Consider the following 21,620-nt stretch of genomic DNA (forward strand, 5'->3'; position numbering starts at 1 on the left):
AGTTGAACCGCGTAGATTATTCAATAGAAACCGAAGGTAGAAGCAATCGTCGTTTTTCGGGTGGATTGTGTAAATTCGTCCTAATGCATTAGTTGAGAACACATCTGGATGTCAATCTACTGGTTGGCCTTGCTTTCTGCGCAACTATTTCTTCGACGATGCATTCCATGTATAATATCAGGGTATTTCCGAATAGAGCAATGTTCTCGCAAACGGATCACTGACGAAAGTTGAGAAAAAACTCGTCAATGTTAATTTTGTTGCTGGCGGTGTTTCCACTGGCTGTACTGTATTCTTTGGGTTGAAATACACTCTTTGGCCATTCTCCAAATTAACTGCGAGACGCACAACAGTCGGAAAACGTTCATGAATTGCAAAAGTAAATATCCTACAAAGCGCTTTATTGCAGTTCACGTATCGGCCGTATCGTTCAAGGCCAATAATCGCCATGTTGCTTCCTTTGGTGACGTACTTTCAAACGTATTTTATCGATTTCACGAAACTGCAATACTCAACATTGATATGAGTTTTGAATGTGAATTACACAATAATGGCGAATATGATACGATCCATGTGTTGTCAGCTTCGATATTAACTCTTGTCAGTTGATTGCTGTTATCTGGTGAGCGACGCCGATAGAGTTGATATCCACCATTTCCAGTTTGTGTTTCCGAAAGAAAAGCACGTGGATAGTGTTTCATGCATTTATTGTCAGACATACAAACCGAAAACATGAACCATATTGGTTTCCACCACTTCGTATAATACTGGATCTTTCTCCACATCAGGAATTTCCGCAGAAATGATTTCATCAATTTGATCTGGTGTAACCATCATCAAAAGAAGAATGCGGAAAACCTCTCTTTTGCCACTCAACAGTGTACATCTAGCATCCAACAGCACCACATATACGTATGTACGTTGCTTCAAGATAAAGCCCATCAAACATCGTAATTGTTGTTTGAAAAGTCATACTATGACATCGTGACGATCGCTTGCTGATTGACCGCAATCCATAATTCCGCACAAAAATTCAAAAAAATTTGTACTTTTTTGAATTATCCAATTTTCCGACTTTTCTTCATGAAAAGTATAAGGTATTTTTATTTCTAATCCTTCCTTGATCCACAACGAACAACCTCTGAAAATTTCATCAAGATTGGTTCAGCCGTTCTATTAGCGTTACTAACAAACAAACATTCATTCGTTTGTATGGGAAAAAGAAAAGGGCTGTTTTTAGGGGTTTTCCGGCAATTATTCGAATTTTTCTCTCCGTAAAAACCATCCTTGAACCTCAACGAACATTTAAAAAAAAATTATCAAATTCGGTTCAGTCGTATGAGAGTTATGAGCGTACATACAGTTTGGCGGTTCATTTTTATTTATATAGATTTGTTGCAATATTGTACTTTATTGTTGTCACTCAATTTTCAAGCATTCTATTTTTTTATAATGACTGTGTACATATTATATGTATGTAATTAGGCATGCGTTAAAGTTAAATGATTATTTTTATACTAATCTATTTTAGGCCCGTCTAGAAGATAGTGGAAAATATCTTTGTTGGGTTAACAACACTGCCGGCGAGGAAACAATTCAAGTGTCATTAACGGTAACGGGTAGGTAACATAATAATAAAATCACTGAAATGGAATACTATTTTGTAGTGTAGAAATTTTGATGCTACACATATCAGTGTGGTATAATGGCTATGAAGATTCCTATACTAACAGCATGAAGATGATTTTACACCGTTATTTATCACATTATTTTTTATATAGCACCCTTAACAGCACATCTGCAGCCTCAGGTACAAACAGTGGATGTGGACAAGGATGCGCAATTTCAATGTATAGTGTCCGGACATCCGGTGCATGATGTCAATTGGTTACATGACGGAAAACCAATATTGCGTGACAATCGAGTAGAGGTAAGTTAAATGCAAATGTAAAATATAAATATATGACAATTGTATTATTGCGCTTTGAAGCAACTCTGTAAAGAGTTTTCCAACTTTTTGCTTTGGTTGTCAAATGATATCGCAGATGGGTCCGATAATCATTGTGCCTGTTCCGGAATCGGTTAACACGTAACAAATACCCTGAACTCGTACTGATAGACTATTGATTGAACGAACGTGGGATAGGCGAAACAAAAACCGCTTAGACCACATATTAAATTTAATAGTAGACATAAGAATTCCGTCTGAGCTGTGTTGCGTTTACTTACTCCGGATAACAAGTGCAACCGTGAAATCACTCCCAAGCGTATATTCGTGTCGCAGCCGACGAAACACTAGGAAGAGGATGGCTGCCGTTTTCTAGGTCTGATCTTAATTGATTATCTGTACAAGTGTAAAATGTGTGCCGTAATATGAAATTGATTCCTTGCGTGTATGCAGAAATTAGGGTCGAATGAAGAGGTTATCGCTACAACTATAGCCTAATTTTTGGAGCTTTACATAAATATTGTCAAGGCCTTCAAGTTGTCGAAATATACTTATTAAAGTACTCAGATAGTAATATGAGTATCATTCAATTTGCAAGACATCTTGAAGAATTTAAGTTCTTATATAATGATTGTGCTGTATGTATGTATGTCGACGGACATATTTTCTAAATCATTTTTGGTTTAATAAATTCAGTACAGCCCTTTCATTAGTCGCTTAATAACTTATGTAGGGACTTTCAAGCAGAGAGGGATGAGAGGTATTGCCGAATGCAAATAACGAATTAGTGGAGCTCTGTGTCTATGGCTCACTTTTTACCGAAAATGTTGGCCAACCTGTGAGATATCTTAATGAAACTTAGAGGAATAACTACGTTGTCACTATGGTAGAACGGCACGTTGGTGCCTAAATAAGCATCATACTTCACTTGTGAATGTATTGGCCGGATGTCAAGGAACCTCCAGAGGCTTAGTTGACGTAATTTTCATTGCGTTCTTAATCTACAGCAAGTAGGTCCGTTGCACTTGTTCCTTGTTGTTTAATACGACACTTTTTCGATAATGACTTCCACCATACCTCTTCACCATAAGTTGTATGTATGAAATGTTCGGTTACAACTGAATTTAGCCATTCATAATTTGTTTAATTAATAATAAATAGCATTGAAAAATTGTAAAAAACATATTACAATTATTATTTTCATTTTACAGATACTAACTGACCCACCAAGACTGATAATTAAGAAAGTGCAAAAGGACGATCCTGGGATGTATCAGTGCTTTGTTTCGAATGAGTGGGAGCAGATTCAGTCGACAGCTGAACTACAACTGGGAGGTAAGCTGTGTGATTAAATAAAATAAAATAAAAATAATTATTATTATGCATAAATATAAAAGACACCAAGTTATATGATTTAATATTCATCCATTGCATACATTTTTCACATAAGAAAAATTGAGTTATTAATTTAATGCTTTAAATATAACATCTTTCATGTTCAGATATCGCCATATATTGCTCATTCATTCGTTTTTGACTTCATATACCAGTTCTTATACTATATGCTTTTTATACAAGAAAGAAAACTTAGTTTACACATTACTTAACTTGAGAGGATAAATAATTTTTGCTCATAGGATTAGGTTATGGCGGATTATACATGTACATATTGGGTAGTCGAAAAAGTCGTTTCGTATTTGACATTAGATGTCGTTGCCATATACTATCTCTAGTGCTACCAATCATATTGTGTCATATCCTATACCATAGTGTTGGTGAGATTTTAATCTTCATTTAAGCTACATTTGACTTCATTTGGGGAACTTAAAAAAAGTTACTGCTGTCCAAAATGAGTGAAAATAATGTAGAAATTCGCTATATTTTGAAATTTGTGTATAAAAAAGCGAAGAATACCACGCAAGCCACCAATAAAATTTTTGACGTTTACGGACACGATGCTGTATCAGTTCGTGTAGCACAACAATGGTTCGCTCGCTTTCGTTCTGGAAATTTCGATTTACGCTGATGAAAGTTTTACACTGATGGAATAATGTCTCTAGCGGGAAAGTGGCAAAAAGTGGTCGACCAAAATGGTACATTTTTGTTTATTTATTTATTAGTATAAATATAAAAACAGAAGTTTGATTAGAAATACGAAAAAACTTTTTCGACTACCAAATTTAATTTAGGCCTGTCATTACGATATACAAAATTATATTCGAAATGATCTCCTTTTGCTTTCGCACAGTTTTTATTGGTATTGATGATGCTGCTTGAACCAAATATTTTTTGATACTTTCTACATTTTTGTGGGGTATTCGACAGGCCATGTTCTCAAAATCTGATCACAAACTGTATCCAATGGACTTAAACATGATTTACCAGACGTCATCTGCAGCTATGAAATCAGGAATATTGCTTTTAAGCCACTCCTGGATGGTTCAGTATCTTGCTGGAAGATCCAATGCTCTCCATGGAAAAGAGTAGTGCTTAATTGCTATACTACGCCTTCTAAAATATCCTGCTGGTACACATTTGCCCCAGCTTTAATATTTTTTTAGAGTTAAGTGAAGATCTATCTACTTTACAGTAGACCATTAAAGCAGCTGGAATGTGACCAGGTATATCTTGTTTTGCGTCTATGGAAGTTTTTGCATATATTTGCTCGTTTTCCTTATTAAAAACCTCTTCAACAGTGAAACATTTTTCATATATAAAAACGATATTTTCATAGCCGTTGACCGTGCCGTGTCATCTCGAAAAGTCGATATTGATCGCGTCGAAATATTGATTTTCCTTGACATAATTTTCTGATTTCTAAGGGGTTGCTTACAATTTAAATTTGTTTTCGATGTTAAAAACCATAAATTTTCAAGATCTTTTGTTTTTGCTTATCTGGATACGAGTTACACATGTATATTTTTAAATCCAAGTATATATATATACCAAAGTGTTCTTATTCTTCACAATTTAATATATGGTTTTAATTTTTTTCAGATGCATCTCCAGAATTACTTTATTGGTTTTCGGAGCAAACATTGCAGCCCGGACCCACTGTGTCGTTAAAATGTGTAGCAACTGGAAATCCTTTACCGCAATTTACATGGTCACTCGATGGATTCCCGGTAAGTATCCGAATCAAAAATATCATATTAAACGCACCGAATAATAGTTGCTGTTAAGACGACAATATTAATTATATGGCAAAAGCTCATTAGACGTTTGGAGTGAGCATTAACACTTACATGTAGATGGATGATAACTTCATCAGGTATAGGCACTGGGATCCACCTTTTCAGTTTTTGGAGGCTTGAAAAGTTATGATCCCATTTCGACAATTTGTAGATGTGAGTTGGTATACCTTAAAAGTACTACATATTTGCGTTATTTCGGTAACGTGCTACATAATGAAATATTCATATGGAAACTAAAACTGTTATAAATGGGAAGTAGGTGTGATTATTCGATTTCCTCTATTTCGTAACACTACAGCTGAAGAACGCCAAAAAGTTTTAGTGCCCTAAATTTGATTGAAATTGGTCGAGTATAGGATTTGATATAATGTTGGATAACCGCGTTCATTGATTAATTAAGTCATGTCATTATAGTATGTGTAATTTAATACTTGTTTAGAGTATAATAATACTTATTTAGAGAAATATCGTTTTTTTATTAGTCTTCAACAAATTAGTTGGCAAAAGAGTAGCCGAAAAGATTTGCATTTAGCGAATTTGTTTTTATATAGCTTTAGGGATTTGTGAGATACGTGCATTAAACTTATTAAGAGACGGGCCACGCCCAATTTTCGAAAAATTTCAAATCATTTTCGCCTAATTTTGTGTTTATTATAAAAATGTCGAATATTTCAAATTTCTATTATAAAACCATATATGAAGTTACGTGGGCTTAGGTGCCAATACGTAGGTTGCTATATATATTTCTGGCCTAATAATGTAAATAGGCATATTTATCAACGAAAATGTTTTTTTTTTTTTTTTTTTTTTTTTTTTTTTTTTTTTTGTCGATTGCTGTTTTGTTTCGGGCTCATACGCATAGATCCATGATTCGTCACCTGTGACGACCTTATAAACGTCTTTTGAAGCACCGCGATCGTATTTTTTCAGCATTTCTTTACACCAATCCACACGAGCCTTCTTTTGAGCGATTGTCAAATTGTGCGGGATCCAACGAGAGCAAACCTTTTTTACGGCCAGGTGTTCATGCAATATCGAATGTATGCTGGTGGGAGAAATGCATAGGCATGCCTCTATCTGAAGGTATGCTACATGACGGTCTTGCATTATCAGTTCACGTACGGCATCGATGTTTTCTGGTTTTTTGAGCGAGCGTCGGCCACGATTAAATTCGTTGTACCAGTTTTTCACAGTGCTATAGGATGGTGCTTCATAGCCATACAAAGATTTTAGTTCATCGATGCACTCTTGTCGTGATAATCCACGTCGAAAGTTGTGAAAAATGATCGCACGAGAATGTTCACGAGTTAATTCCATTTTTTGGCCGAGATGAATTTTTTAATTCCCTGTAAATAAAACAATTCACGATTAAATGACAAAACGTTTTGAGTGATGTTATGCTAAAAAATGTCAAACTTTCCAATGGAAATGTCAGATTGCACCTGGCAACACTTAGTGTTGCCCTAGGCCAGAATATATATAGCAGCCCTCGTATTCCAATTTGATCTAATTATTTCAAACAAAACAGTGATAAACCTAACGGCTGTATTCAATGCGTTTCCTTCTAATGTAAATCATTTCTATTTCAGATTCCGGACAACTCTCGATTTTTGGTTGGTCAATATGTAACCATACATGATGACGTTATCAGTCACGTGAACATATCAAACGTCAAAGAGGAAGATGGCGGCGAATACGCTTGTACAGCACAAAATTCAATTGGGAAGTATGTATTTTCAAATAACTGTAATCTGTACAAAATAGTTCATTATTATATATTTCCGGACGGCTTTCATTTTATATTTTTGCATATATACATTTTTTGCTATTAATAATATTCATCGCTTTTATTTCTGATTAGTCAGATGGTTCGAAGACATTCGAGGTTCCAATACCTCATACAATGTAGAATTTATGTGTGTAGAAAAAATAATCAAATATACTTAATATTGCAGAGTATCACATAGCGCTAAGGTGAATATCTACGGGCTTCCATTTATTCGAGAAATGCCTAAAATAACTGGTATCTCAGGCTCAGATTTAACAGTAACGTGCCCTGTAGCAGGTTATCCAATAGATAAAATTCATTGGGAGCGTGGTAATTATATTTATTTGATTTTATTATTACTTAGTAAAGTGAAACTTTTTATCTATCGTCTCACATTCGTTTGCTCATAAGACGCATGTCTCATTACATTTCTCTTTATTTACTTACATACATAAGTTACGTATGGGTGTTATTTGTTTAGACATGTGGTTTTCTATGAGGCAATACCTTTTACGGAGTTGGTCTTTCTGACACAACATTTTCAAATCGTGAAAATTTATTACCAAAAAGGGGTGGCCACTAATCCCAATTTTCATAAGATATTTTGTTCATCAATGAAGCCCACTTTGGTTAAATGGGTATGTTTAGAAACGTAATTGTCCCATTTAGAGTGACGATAATCCGCATTCCGTAGTTTAGACGCCGTTACATTCTCAAAAGTCACTGTTTGGTGTGCTTTATGGGCAAAGGGAATCAATGGGGAGCTATAGAGGTGGTATTAATGACTTTTACGTGTCTGAATTGGAAGATGCTGATGTGGACGGCCTTTGGTTGTAACAAGACGGACTTTGGTTTTAACAAGACATGCCATACAGCTAACAAATCAATCAATTTATTGAAGAAAATAATGGAGTCGATTGACACCGTGGAAGATAATATGGGTGCTTATTACCGACCAGTTCGAATTACTGCAAAAAATGTCCGAAAATTGGATTCTCGGCTGAAATTTACTCGAGCCAGCCCCTGTGGTAAGGCGAAATCTTATTTTTACATTAAAGTCAAACTCTTGGCCATATAATATTAAATGGCACGATTCCGATTACTTATGGCGGGGTAAAAAACGAATTTCCATATAAATGGGGTATGTGTGGATAGGGTAGCTTCTCCAGAGAAGGAATATCCGAAAATAATGTAAAAATAACTAATATTTTTTGAAATATTCACGTTTAAAAATTCAAAAATTTGCACTAAGAAAACATGTTATTTCTCTATGTTTCTCTAAATTTTTTCACATTTTTCTCTTGTTATATTTAAATATACACTTTGAAGATTGAAATAAGTTCACATTTCATCTTTATTTTGTAATATTTTACCTATATTTATTAATTTAAAAATCACTTAGAACACTCATCGTTGCAAAGGCTAGATTGTTTACAATTATGAGGAAAACGAGCGTTGCCACATCTCAAACACCAAATTTATAGGATTCTTAACGATTTTTCTTTGTTTATATACATATGTATGTATATATACATATGTATACATATATACTATATATATGTATGTATATGTATAATATGCGATTTATGTTTAATAAAAATAAATAAGTAAAAATCTATAATAATATTGTAAAATTTATATCATATCGGGGTGACTGAAGTACTTTCGCGTAGTACTCCAACTCTGCGTTGACGGCCTTCGGCCGCGCTTTAAAAAAAAACCTGGTCGAGTGAATACCCGGGGTGACTGAACCCGGGGTGACTAAAGTACTTTCGCGAGGTACTCCTTTCTGCGTTGGCGGCCTTCGGCCGCGCTTTTAAAAAATAACCCTGGTCGAGCGAATACCCGGGGTGACTAAAGTACTTTCGCATAGTACTCCTTTCTGCGTTAAAATAAAAAAATATATATTGAGTTTCGTTATAAAGTGGTTATATTTTTTGGTTATCTTGCACTGATATTGAAACAAAGTTTGAGTTTTCATTACAAAATGGTTAAATATTATTATATAATATTATTATATAATATTACATATTTGTTTATTAAATTAAATAAAGAACATATCCATATGAATGGATAGAGGAATTTTTGGGAAAAAGGCATTTCAGCGAATTTCCTTATTATCACATTTCGTCGTAATTTTAGCACACACATGATGTTCACTACGAGTGTAAAATGTAATTTTTAAAATAAAGATTTCTTCGGTAAAAAAACTGTTAAAAGTGTAAAATGTGGATTTATTTAAAAGTTTATAGTTTAAATTAATTAATTTGAAGTGAAAAATGTGAGTAAAGTGTGTTTAATGCGGTAAAATAGCTTGTTGAAATGCTCGAATTTTGAGAATTTTTGAACTTTAAGGTCGAATATCTCGTAAACTAAGCGTTTGCGGTACCTATAACCCTATATATTTTTTAATCAGGAGGACTTCCTCTTTCCAACGGTACCTTCAAATCGCGGCGCCAAAGAAATCGGAATTGTGCCTATTAAATTATATGCAAATCGCCTTCTCGAAAACCACATACATAAAAAACACCCTCTATATACACATTGAAATTAACTGTTGAAGTACATTACATAAACTAGATATAACGACCTCAGTTGTTATAATTCATATGTTATCGAAAATTGAGCGATTTCGCTAAAACCTGGAGGCGCAAGTGCAACTTTGTTAAACGTGTACCTATTTAAATTTAGCTTTCCAACAAAGTTGTTCTAAACCACTATTACCTTGTTCCGAATACTATTTCCAAATCCACTAAATGTAGTTTTTCTTCGATTTTGACTATTTATTTTTAATTTTGGCGAAATTCAACGCGTTCAAAAGATGGTCAAACACTGCCTATAAATCGCAGGCAGCGCGCATACAACAACGGCACTCTAATAATAGAGCAACTGCAGCGACTCGAGGATGCTGGAACTTACACATGCATGGCTCAAAATAAACAGAAGCAAACTTCGCGCCGTAACGTGGAAATACAAGTTCTAGGTAAATGCTAATTAAAGGAAATGAACATCAGTGCATAAAAAAACAAGTAAGGAAGGGCTAAGTTCGGGTGTCACCGAACATTTTATACTCTCGCATGGTAAAGTGATAATCGAGATTTCATTATCCGTCATTTAAATATTTTTCAAATACCGTATTTTTGTAAATTTTTATTCCGCTATCATCATTGGTTCCTAATGTATATATGTATTATACAAAGAAGGCATCAGATGGAATTCAAAATAGCTTTATATTGGAAGAAGGCGTGGTTGTGAACCGATTTCAGCCATATTTCGTACATGTCATCAGGGTGTTAAGAAAACATTATATACCGAATTTCATTGAAATCGGTCTTGTAGCTCCTGAGATATGCTTCTTGGTCCATAAGTGGGCGGCGCCACGCCCATTTTCAATTTTTAAAAAAAGCCTGGGGGCAGCTTCCTTTTGCCACTTCTTCCGTAAAATTTAGTGTTTCTGACGTTTTTTGTTAGTCCGTTAACGCACTTTTAGTGATTTTGAACATAACCTTTGTATGGGAGGTGGGCGTGGTTATTATCCGATTTCTTCCATTTTTGAACTGTATATGGAAATACCTGAAGAAAACGACTCTGTAGACTTTGGTTGACATAGCTATAGTAGTTTCCGAGATACGAAAAAAAACTTAGTAGGGGGCGTGGGGCCACGCCCACTTTTCCAAAAAAAAAAAAAATTACGTCCAAATATGCCCCTCCCTTAATGCGATCCTTTGTGCCAAAATTTCACTTTAATATCTTTATTTATGGCTTAGTTATGACACTTTATAGAGTTTTCGGTTTCCGCCATTTTGTGGGCGTGGCAGTGGGGCCGATTTTGCCCATCTTCGAACTTAACCTTCTTATGGAGCCAAGAAATACGTGTACCAAGTTTCATCATGATATCTCACTGCATTTAATACCTCAAGTTACAGCTTGCACGTTCGGATTTGGACAGACGGACGGACAGACGGACGGACGGACAGACAGACATCGTCGAAAATATTCAACTCTAAAACTTAAAAAAACTGATAAATGAACTATGAAACAGCATAACATATGTATTGTGCTATATATATGTATGTAGGTCTGTCTGTATATATAAAATATATTTTGTTTTTATGTAGTTCCCCCAAAAATAATGCCAATTCAGGCAATGACGAATATGTTGCGTGAAGGAATGCGGGCCGCGATTTCTTGCCAGATACTGGAGGGAGATTTGCCAGTGAGTTTTCGTTGGGAGCGTAATGGAAAACCATTAATAGGAACAGGGTAAGTTCAATAACAATGAAGTCCATATCTTAAACATTTAAAGCAGATTTGTTTAATTTGTTTGAAGGAATGAGGTATTTCGTCGATTAGATGAATACTCTGCCAGTTTAGTGATAGAACATATTACCTCGGAACACTCGGGCAACTATACATGTATTGCCAGTAATATTGCCGGTTTGGAACGCTTCACTGTACCGCTAACAGTGAATGTGCCTCCAAAGTGGATATTGGAACCAAAAGACTCAAGCGCGCAGGCTGGACAAGATGTTTTACTACATTGTCAGTCTTCTGGATATCCAAAACCAACAATAACATGGAAAAAGGCAATCGGTCCGACACCGGGAGAATATAAAGACTTTTTATATGAACCTACTGTGCAACTCTTTCCGAATGGCACGATATACTTTAAGAAGATAAATAAGGAGTCACAGGGGCACTTTCTCTGTGAGTCAAAAAACAATATCGGCTCAGGTGTCAGCAAAGTAATTTTTCTAAAAGTGAATGGTGGGTAAAAAATTTAGTTTAGCTCTAGAAAATAAATTTTGAGAAATGCTTCTATTTTTTCATAATTTTTAAAATATTTACTAGTTTCATTGTTGATTTATTGTTATAATTAATCTAATATTTGATCAAATTATGATAAGAAATATTAATTTGTAATTAGAATAGCATTAAAATAATAAGTAATTCTATAATTTTAGTACCCGCTCACTTTCAAACGAAAACTAAGCAGATTTCAGTGGCGAAAGGAAAGCAGGTGCACATTCAATGTAATGTTCAGGGTGATAATCCTATCGACATCAAATGGAAAATGCACGCAACACAGCAGTATTTAGATGAGTCACTCGATTCCAGGTAAATTAACCAAGTGTAAATTACATATGTAGTTTCTACATAATTATTAAAAAAGCGCTGCCTATCAAATTATTTACGTTTTTCTACAAAACTAAATATATAACCACGTAAAATTGCTTATACCTGTACTTTTGTAACTCTTATACTTAGTCCAATTTTTTTGTGAGTTGTCACTCGAATTATTGTTTCCTTCGAGTTCGATGGTTTAAATTTGCTTTTATTTCATCATCACATTCGTGGTGACTTGTGACTGGGCTCTAACCAATTTTCATATCAATACCTTCCCCTTACTCCTTGTTCCTAGAGTAGTGTCACATTTTTACAATTACTTGCTGTCTATTGACTCGATCCCGTATAGAAAAAATTAATACAATAAAAAGAGTAAAGATAACTAGGAGAATTGATATCGGGATAGATGTCTGTTTTCTTAAAACAGATCGAGATAGATCAAACGAAATATATAACAAATGGTCTGGCTTTCTCTGAGTTAGTACAAACCCGTATTTATAAAACTCTTAACGCTAAAACTTCCATTGTTATTCGTGCACATTTCATTCAGGTATACCATTCGAGATCAAATATTAGATGATGGGATGGTCTCTGAATTGGGCATTTCACATACGTATCGACAAGATACTGGGATTTATATATGCCAAGCTAGCAATGCATTTGGTCAGGTAAGTGCTATGCAATTTAAATATTCATAAAATGTAGAGCCATATTTGTGATAGTGACATATTTGATGTCAATTTAGGTGTATATTCCGAGCTGTACCTACATAAGGTTTATTGAAATTTCTTAAATTTCGTATGTTAGTTGGTGTTGTTTCACACCGACTGGAATGCAACATATAATTTAAAAATATAGAATTTTCGTGATGTGATAAAGAAATATTATTTCTTTAAAGGATGAAATGTCGATTCAGTTAATTGTACAGGAGGTTCCAGAGCAACCGAAAAATTTGCGTATTAACTCACAACAATCACGCAGTCTGCAACTTACTTGGAGTCAGCCCTTCGCTGGAAACAGTCCAATCGAAGGATATCATATATACTATAAACAAATTTCTGGTAAGAGAAAGTATTTTTAACAAAGTCAAACAATAGTTCAAAATAAATGTTGGTGTTAGTGAAGCGTGTTTTTTAGACATGTGGTTACCAAGAAGAAATCCAACGATTATAATTTTATATTTTAGCTCAGAATTTAGCTTTATTATAAAGATACGGGTTTGTCATTATATTTTAAAAATAGTTTTGGCCACTGGCTCGAATAAATTCCAACCGGGAGGCCAAATTTTGTGGCAATTGGGGCCGTAACTCAGCAATAACTTGCTGAATATTTTCTTCCAAAGCGTCAATCATCTCCAGCTTAACTGCGTAGACAAGCGAGCAAAATCCCGCCAAAAATTCTCCAGCGTTGTTAAATCGCACGATCTAGTAGATAATGCGCTCACCAAAAGTTTGCTTCAATAAATTGATTACTTCGTCGGCTGCAAGTCATGTAGCGCCGTTTTGTTGGAACTAAATGTCGTCTACTTCAACATCCTCCAATTCGAGCGAGATATAGTTATTAAGCATAGCTCTATAGCGTTCCCGATTGACAGCAACATTACAGTCAGCTTCAGTTTTGAAGAAATTTGGATCAGTTCTCTGCTAGGGATGGTAAACTCGATTCCGATTCTACTCGAGAATCGAGTTTTCTCGTAAAATAATCGATTTTTCGGAATCGATCTTCAGTAGTCGAAGTCGATTAAGAATCGATTATTGACAATCGACTTTACTATTAATTAAGTGACTAGTTTCAAGAAAATACTTATCGAAATTCGCAGCAAATTCGCAGCCGGTTAACGCCTGATCACTTAAATATGCTTCCGTTTTTAAGATCTGTCCCGGAAAATGTATGGTTTTATTAAACTGTCAATTAGTTTATTGCTCTTTTACTTATTTTAAATTTATTTATAAACTTATTTTATTAAACTTGTTTAAACAACTTGAATTATTTAAAAAAAAATGTTATATGAAATGTAATGTTCTTGGTATATTATTTATAGACAAAAAATATAATTGTTTTTAACTATTTTTGTGTTTTATTTAATCGATTTAATTAATAAATTTTTGTCCTTTGAATTTAAAATTGATTAAAATCAAAAGAATCGATTCTTGCGCTCGATTAATCGATTCTTAGAATCGAAAAATATAAAAAAATAATCGGAATCGAGAATCGATTCTGTAAACAATCTTTCCATCCTTATTTTCTGCTTGGACATAGGAAGAACACTTTGTATTATCGGCTAATTGAGTTTTAATAATGTATATTCAAACCAAAAATAAAAGCCGCTAAAAACTAACTAAAATTCGTTATTTCTTTATTTTAAATATACTTGTAATTTTTAATAAAATCATACTTTAAAATATTGTCTATATAAATTAGCTTTTTAATTAATTTTTCAACTTGATATTTTACGCAAATAGATATTTGGCAAAATGCAGAGCATATCGCGATCACGGGTGGACAAACGGTTGTTAATATACAAAACTTACGTCCAGCTAAAGCTTACCATTTTCGGATGACTTCTGAAAATAAATTGGGTGCGTCCGAGTATTCAGAGGTCGTACAAGTAACCACACTGGAGGAAGTTCCTTCGGGACCACCGTTGAATGTGCGCGCAGAAGCAAAGAGTTCGACTGAGATATCAGTCACTTGGGATGCGCCAGAACGCGATCATTGGAATGGAATATTGCTTGGCTACTATGTTGGATATCAGATGTCGTTGTCACCTGAAGACAAAGAGGTGAATCCTACCCAAGGGTTTAGCTTTAAAACTGTGGAAGTGCGCTCACATTTTGGCGGTGAAACTGTATTGAGTAATTTAAACAAATATACACAGTATCATGTTATTGTACAAGCGTACACAAGTCAAGGTAGTGGGCCACCAAGCAGAGAGATTGCCGTGCAAACAATGGAAGATGGTAAGTGAAAGTGATCAGATGTGGATCATTATCGTAATTAGGTAGTTATATCATGTTATCGGTTACCGATATGAAAACCAATCAGACGGAAATTAAAATATTGTAATGATCTAGATCTGAGTAATTTTTCCACAAACAACAACCTAAATCAACATGCCAATTCGGTATCAATGCAATGCATATTGATAGAGAATCTGAGGGAATATAGTCTCATTATATTAGTACGGCGTAGAGAAACACTCTTTGCCCATTGTGTATGTCTAGTTTTTTTGAAGATTTAAATCAACCACAAGAGCGGAAATCATTATATCAGACGGTTGAGGCTTATGTAAGGCCTGAACTGGTCATCTTTTTCAGAATATGTAACAAATTGAACAATTTACCATATAAAATCAAACATAAAGTCTAAAATCATTACATTGGGTGCATAATAAATAATTATTAAGGGGGTATTCTGGTCTAGAAGCATGAATTTCAGTCGTAAAAAAAGGCAATTAATATTTTTACTACCCATTTTTTATTGGTTATTTGTTAATTTTAGAAGAGTACAGAAAAAAATTAAAAACTAAAAAAAGTATAAAATTTCAAAAATTATGAGCTGACGAAGTGGGGGGTTTCTACAAATTTCGACGTGACCATACCCATGATTTCAACCCTCCTAGTTATCTGAAACCAAAAAATAAGGTTATAAATCTAGAATAATGTCGCAATGACCGGAACTACGGAAAAGTGCGAAAAAATTTTTTTCACAAAATGGCGACTGCCTGAAAAAAAAAGTTTTTTTGGATCATTTTCTGACTCATTTTCTAAAAATAATAATAATAAAAATTTGGGGATGGGGCTAGTTCCAACCATAGACAAGCCGATAAAGAAGACTCTATAAAAATTTCAAGTAAATTGGTCCAGTAGAACTTGAGAAATCGTGGGTATCGTTCCGAAAAAGCCAGTTTTGAAAAAAATGCGTATACAGTTTCGCGTGAAGTCTGTTCGATTAGTTCCGGCCGAACCAGTTTGGATGCCGGCTCAGAAAAATGCCTATATCTCCGAAAATAATTCGAATTTTGAAAAATCCTCTTGTACACATATTCTTGAATAGTTAATTGAAAAAAAAAATCGATTTTTTTAAATTTCTAGACCAGAATACCCCCTTAATTCAACCCCTGTTACGGTTTTCCACCTAACATAATTTTGGTTGGAGTTTTTAAATTCGGTATTATCGATATCAACTCAATCCGTTGAAAAGTGATGTTCAACCTTAACAAAAATTAAAAGTTTGTTTAAATAACTGAAACTTTATATTATTATATGTATTATCTCAATAAGTTAAGATGCTAAAGAACAGGCGACGCTATAAATAGCGGGACTTTTGTTGCAACACCAAAGAAATACAGTCGTCAAAAGCGTACGCTCATCTCGTTTCAGTTCTAGTTATTGTATCGGTAACCGATTACATGACATTGTTTTAACTGATAGAGGTATAAGCTAGTTCTGAATGCGTGGTCCCACTGCGTAACTCGTTAACGTATTAAATATTTTATTTTTGATATCAATCTATAATTATTTTCAAGAAAAATGTCAGTTTATGTATGGTTGTCAGTTATAGTTAAACAATCATATATTGATCATATATTGTATGTATGTAACGGGTGATCCAAGTAGAGGTACTTTTTTCAATAGCCTTTTTTGACAGATCACGCATCAGTCATGTTATTTTTATTCAGTATGGTGTGGCATTTTATAATGGCCTGAACAACGTTTACAAATGGATCAACTTTATTACGAATAATTCATGTTTTGTAAGTGTTGTAATTCGCGGGCTTCGCTCAACTTATGGTTAACAAAATCGGCCCGTCTTGAGACCCAGCATTCATTATTGGATAATATTCGATTAAACTATGTCCAGCAGACAGTGAAGAAAATTTAGCAGCCGTAGGTGAGAGTGTACACGAAAACCGTGGAGAGTCGATTCGGCGACGTTCGCATTAAACCGGACTGGCGTAAGAAACGACTACTTGCATTTCACGTACAAAGCAATACAAAATACAGCTTGAACAAGAACTAAAGCCGGTCGACCTTCCCAAGCGCGATCGCTTCGCTCTATAGGCTATTGTAAAGTTCCAAGAAGATCAGACGTTTTCGAGCCAAAATTTGTTCAGCTGAAGCCCATTTCTGGCTCCATAGGTATGTAAGCAAGCCAAATTGCCGCATTTTGGACGAAGAGCAGCCTGGAGAGATTCAAGAGCTGCCATTGCATCCAGAAAAAAAAAGGATTTGTTGTGGTTTGTGGGCCGTAAGAATCATTAGTCCATATTTCGTCAGAAATGATGACGGTGAGTACGTAATTGTCAATGGTGACAATTATCGCACCATGATAACCAACTATTTGATGCATGAAATTGAAACTTGTGATCTTAACGACATGTGGTCTCAACAAAATGACCCCACTTCCCACACATCGCGTCAATCAATGGATTTATTGTTTTGGGTCGGTCGATTGACCACTAAGAACGTTAGACTTTTTCCTGTGGGGATATTTAAAGTCTAAGGTATAAGCGGACAATCCCACTTCGATTTAGGCCACCAGTGTCATTCGCCAGTTATCAGTCGAAATGCGGGAGCGAGTCATTGAAAATTGGATTCAGCAAATGGACCTTCTAAGACATAAAATAAATGCTAAAGAATATTCTTTTGAATGGTAATACACATAAAGTTTCTGTGTTTTTGTTTTCATTAAAAAAGTAGGAAACCTCAGAATGGATCACCTTTTATTTCGTAGTGTTTTATGCACAAATCTCAAAGAACACATCTCCATTTTTGTGCGGTGTGGGCCCACTCCGCTGGAGTTCGAAAATTGAATATTTGGAACAAATATAGATTAAATATAATTGAACAACGAATTAGGCAATATTTCAAATGAAAAGCTGTTATGTATTTGCTTCTTTTTTAGTGCCTTCTTCACCTCCAGAGAGTCCTCAATGCGACGTGCTTGGATCAACTTCAATTTATATAACATGGTCACCACCAGATGTTGATGGACAAAATGGCAAGATCAAAGGATACAAAGTATTTTTTATATCTGTTAATGAATTATACGGTAATTAATTTAAAGCCTAAGTTATCCGATCATTATAATTTAAGTTGAATTTCAACACGTGCTATCAACCATTAACAATTTAGAGATCGCCAAAAGGAGTGATTTTATTCAGTTCGTTATTCAAATAACATTATGATTGCATATAAATACATCATATCATATGAATAATTGATATATTTTTATATCCATATCAAGAAACGGATCCCGATGTTGTGAAGTCAACCAATCAATATGTTACCATAGAAAACTTACGCAAATATACTAATTATACGGTGTGGGTACTCGCATATACCAAGATTGGAGACGGCACGAAAACGAAACCATTTCACTGTCGCACACATGAGGATGGTAAAATATTGCGATCAATATCTTTCATTTTTATTACATAATAATTTTTATGAATTCGTGTAGTACCTTCGGCGCCCCAAGCCATCAAAGCGATACCTGCATCCAGCACTAAAATCATTATTTCTTGGCTGCCACCGGAATTTCCTAATGGCGATATTGTACAAATATAGTATTTTATCAAATGCAGATAATTTTATTTGACTAATTCACTTTCAGACCGGCTACACTTTCTATATGTCCATGTTGGAGGGGGGTCGTGAAGAAGGCACTCACAAGCGCATACTTGGTCCCTTTGTTGAAATGCACGAGACTCAACGCACACAAGAATCCGCCACATATCAATTCTGGTTAACAGCGTCTACGAAAATTGGTGAGGGTGAGAAGACACAAGTTGTTACTGTACCACCGAACAACAAAGTGCCCGCACGCATTGTATCTTTTAGTCAGCGTTTAATAAGTCCCTGGAAAGAGCACCTTGAATTGCCTTGCCTCAAAGTTGGTTCACCAGCGCCCGTTACAATTTGGCGGCAAGATGGTCATAATATGGATACGAACTCACGCAAGGTTATTGCGAAGAACGGCACTCTTTATATACGTGAATGCCAGTCTAGCGACGCTGGTAATTATACGTGCAGTGTCGAGAATACATGGGGAAAGGATGAGATTATCTATAACATTGTTATAAAAGTACCACCAGAAGCACCCAACTTAACGGTGGTGAATAGTTATACAGATAGTTTACATCTTGAATGGATGGACAATAGTCACGGTGGAAGCCCTATTCTTGGTTATGTAATAAATTATAAGCGTGAAAATGGTGATTGGGAGGAATTGCAAGTGGATGCTAAAACAAACTCACATTTATTAACAAATTTATGGTGTGGGACACGTTATCAACTCTACATAACTGCTTACAACAAAATCGGTACAGGGTTGCCGTGTGACATTGTGAATTCTTACACAAAAGGAAATCCACCAGTACAACCGAAACATTCGCAAATGATCACGAACAATTCGACCAGTGTCACATGCTGGCTGGACTCATGGGGCGATGGAGGGTGTGGCATTTTATACTTCATGATTGAGTCTAGGGTGTTTGGGAGGTAAGTTATTAGCAGTAAGAAATACAAAATGCGCAGAGCAAATTATGCAATTACCTAGATAACGAATTTAATTTCAAAAAAATTATTTCAGAATTCGTGGTAATTGTAGGTTGTTTTCGGTTTTTGCTACTGTCCGTAATGCATATCTTAGAGTCATCGATATAAATATGATATATGTACATAAGTTTGAAATACTTTACAAATTATTTACAAATAATTATTCCACAACAAACTTATTTTAATAACACTGTGTTGGGGGTATTCGCACTTAAATTAAATTTTGGCTTTATTAAAACTGATTTTTTCTGCAAAACCGTAGAAAATTAAAAGCAAAATTTTTATTGAACCTATTTTCATTTCCAACCATACATATATTTAAATAAAAAGTTGTATAAGTAAATGTGATGTTGTTGTTGTCATCAATTAACAGATCCCAATGGAATGTTATCTCAAATCATATTCCTCCGACTGAACGCATTTATACGGTTAGTGATTTAGTTCCTGGCACTAAATATCAACTAAAAGTTACAGCTCACAATAATGCTGGCTCTACAACAGCAGTGTACAATTTTACAACACTCTCGTCACAAGGAGGTAATCACAAATTAACGCCCCTAAATTAACATCTAGGTTTATGTATATAAATATTCGGTTTCAGTTATATATTCAACAGATCACGCGAATCCTGTATCTCACATGAGTGATGGTCCCTTTTATGCGAACTTTAAGGTGCTACTTCCTGTATGTCTTTCAATGTTTATGCTATTAGGTATAATAGCAGCGGTGCTACTTATTCGTAAACGAAGTAAGTATGGAAGTAATATTAATTTCACTTAGCTAATCCGTTTCATATTAATAAATATTTTCATCTCATTAGTTTCACATGTTGATATTGAAGTTAATTGCAGAAAAGTATGTGTGAAATAAAACGTTTCGTTAACTTCGGCTGCACCGAAGCTATAATACCCTCACAAATGAAAAAGTGTCTACACAAGAACATCATTTTAATCGTCCAGTTTGTATGATAGTGGTCCGACCTGAACGATTTCTTCGGATATTGTACCGTTGCCTTGGACAATAATCCGTACCAATTTCTTGAAGATATATCGTTACAAAAAAGTTTTCCATATTGGTTAGGGATAGATGGCTTTTCGATGATCGCAAGTGGACTGGTATATGTAGTCCTTTGTGAAGCCATAGAAAAGAAGAAAGAATTAGCAAAACGCTGAGTAGCCAATACAAATTTGCGTATGAGTTTAATTCCAACTCCCGCCAGTTCGTTGGTGGCATGTACCGATGACGGCACAGCGCTGCCTAAGTTTTCGCGAAGCCCAGCTATCTAGTAATAGAACACAAGAGGATACGGGAGCACCGACCCGTTGCCATTCTACCGATAGCGGTTCCAGGGTGCTTTTCCTTGCTAGCTCATCAGCTTTACAATTTAATGCGATTTCGCTATGGCCCGACACCCATACCAGCATTTTCACAAAAACACTCCATGACCAACCCTGAGCGTACTGTAAATGAGTTCAAATCTAGTATCGTCGCACTGCTATCTTAGTGAATGGTCACTCCTCTGAAGAAGGCTGCTTTCTGGAGCAGTAGATCTACTGCTACCTTAATGGCTGCAGCCTCGGCTTGGAAGACACTGCAATAGTCAGGAAGTCTGAAGCTGGAGTTGATAGAGAGCTCTTGACAGGAAACCCCTCCGGCAACCTTCCCCCAAGCTTTGAGCAATTCTTAAAGAAACTCACACACTCTCCTCCAACGGCTTCTTCTCACCCATAGCTCCCTCGTCGGTATATGGGCAGAAAAGTAGCCGCCAGAGTTCGGTTTGGCGATTCCATGGTCTAAGTGATCCGGTATGAAGTCGAAGTGTGTGAGGATATTCGATTGTTCAGATACATCTTATTTTAAGAACCCAGATTCACTGAGTCTAATAGCCACTTTCGCAGTCATAGACCTTCCGACGATGTCGACGGGCACTATGTGCAAGATGACGTTAAGTGCCATGGTTGGAGTGAACTTTAGGACACCACACACGCTGATGAGCGCCGTTGAACGCTCTTGAGTTTCTT

The 21,620-nt window shown here is 35.4% G+C and overlaps 1 protein-coding gene across 3 annotated transcripts in view; it reads left to right on the forward strand.

The window, feature by feature from the left end:
* The window catches only part of LOC120776992 (Down syndrome cell adhesion molecule-like protein Dscam2), a 68,417-nt gene that overhangs the window by 39,253 nt on the left and 7,544 nt on the right, over positions 1 to 21,620 (forward strand). For all 3 annotated transcript variants that reach the window (XM_040108092.1, XM_040108093.1, XM_040108094.1), the window contains exons 10-28: positions 1,532 to 1,619; positions 1,782 to 1,930; positions 3,160 to 3,283; positions 4,946 to 5,073; positions 6,732 to 6,868; positions 7,098 to 7,240; positions 9,732 to 9,893; positions 11,029 to 11,173; positions 11,241 to 11,677; positions 11,875 to 12,028; positions 12,588 to 12,705; positions 12,936 to 13,098; positions 14,500 to 14,997; positions 17,945 to 18,091; positions 18,287 to 18,439; positions 18,503 to 18,597; positions 18,656 to 19,542; positions 19,973 to 20,136; positions 20,201 to 20,347. In XM_040108092.1, coding sequence (XP_039964026.1) covers positions 1,532 to 1,619; positions 1,782 to 1,930; positions 3,160 to 3,283; positions 4,946 to 5,073; positions 6,732 to 6,868; positions 7,098 to 7,240; positions 9,732 to 9,893; positions 11,029 to 11,173; positions 11,241 to 11,677; positions 11,875 to 12,028; positions 12,588 to 12,705; positions 12,936 to 13,098; positions 14,500 to 14,997; positions 17,945 to 18,091; positions 18,287 to 18,439; positions 18,503 to 18,597; positions 18,656 to 19,542; positions 19,973 to 20,136; positions 20,201 to 20,347 — 4,039 coding nt within the window. The remainder of the gene's footprint in view (positions 1 to 1,531; positions 1,620 to 1,781; positions 1,931 to 3,159; positions 3,284 to 4,945; positions 5,074 to 6,731; positions 6,869 to 7,097; positions 7,241 to 9,731; positions 9,894 to 11,028; positions 11,174 to 11,240; positions 11,678 to 11,874; positions 12,029 to 12,587; positions 12,706 to 12,935; positions 13,099 to 14,499; positions 14,998 to 17,944; positions 18,092 to 18,286; positions 18,440 to 18,502; positions 18,598 to 18,655; positions 19,543 to 19,972; positions 20,137 to 20,200; positions 20,348 to 21,620) is intronic.

This window comes from Bactrocera tryoni, chromosome 5, assembly GCF_016617805.1.
Source record: "Bactrocera tryoni isolate S06 chromosome 5, CSIRO_BtryS06_freeze2, whole genome shotgun sequence".
In the NCBI taxonomy this organism is placed as follows: domain Eukaryota; kingdom Metazoa; phylum Arthropoda; class Insecta; order Diptera; family Tephritidae; genus Bactrocera; species Bactrocera tryoni.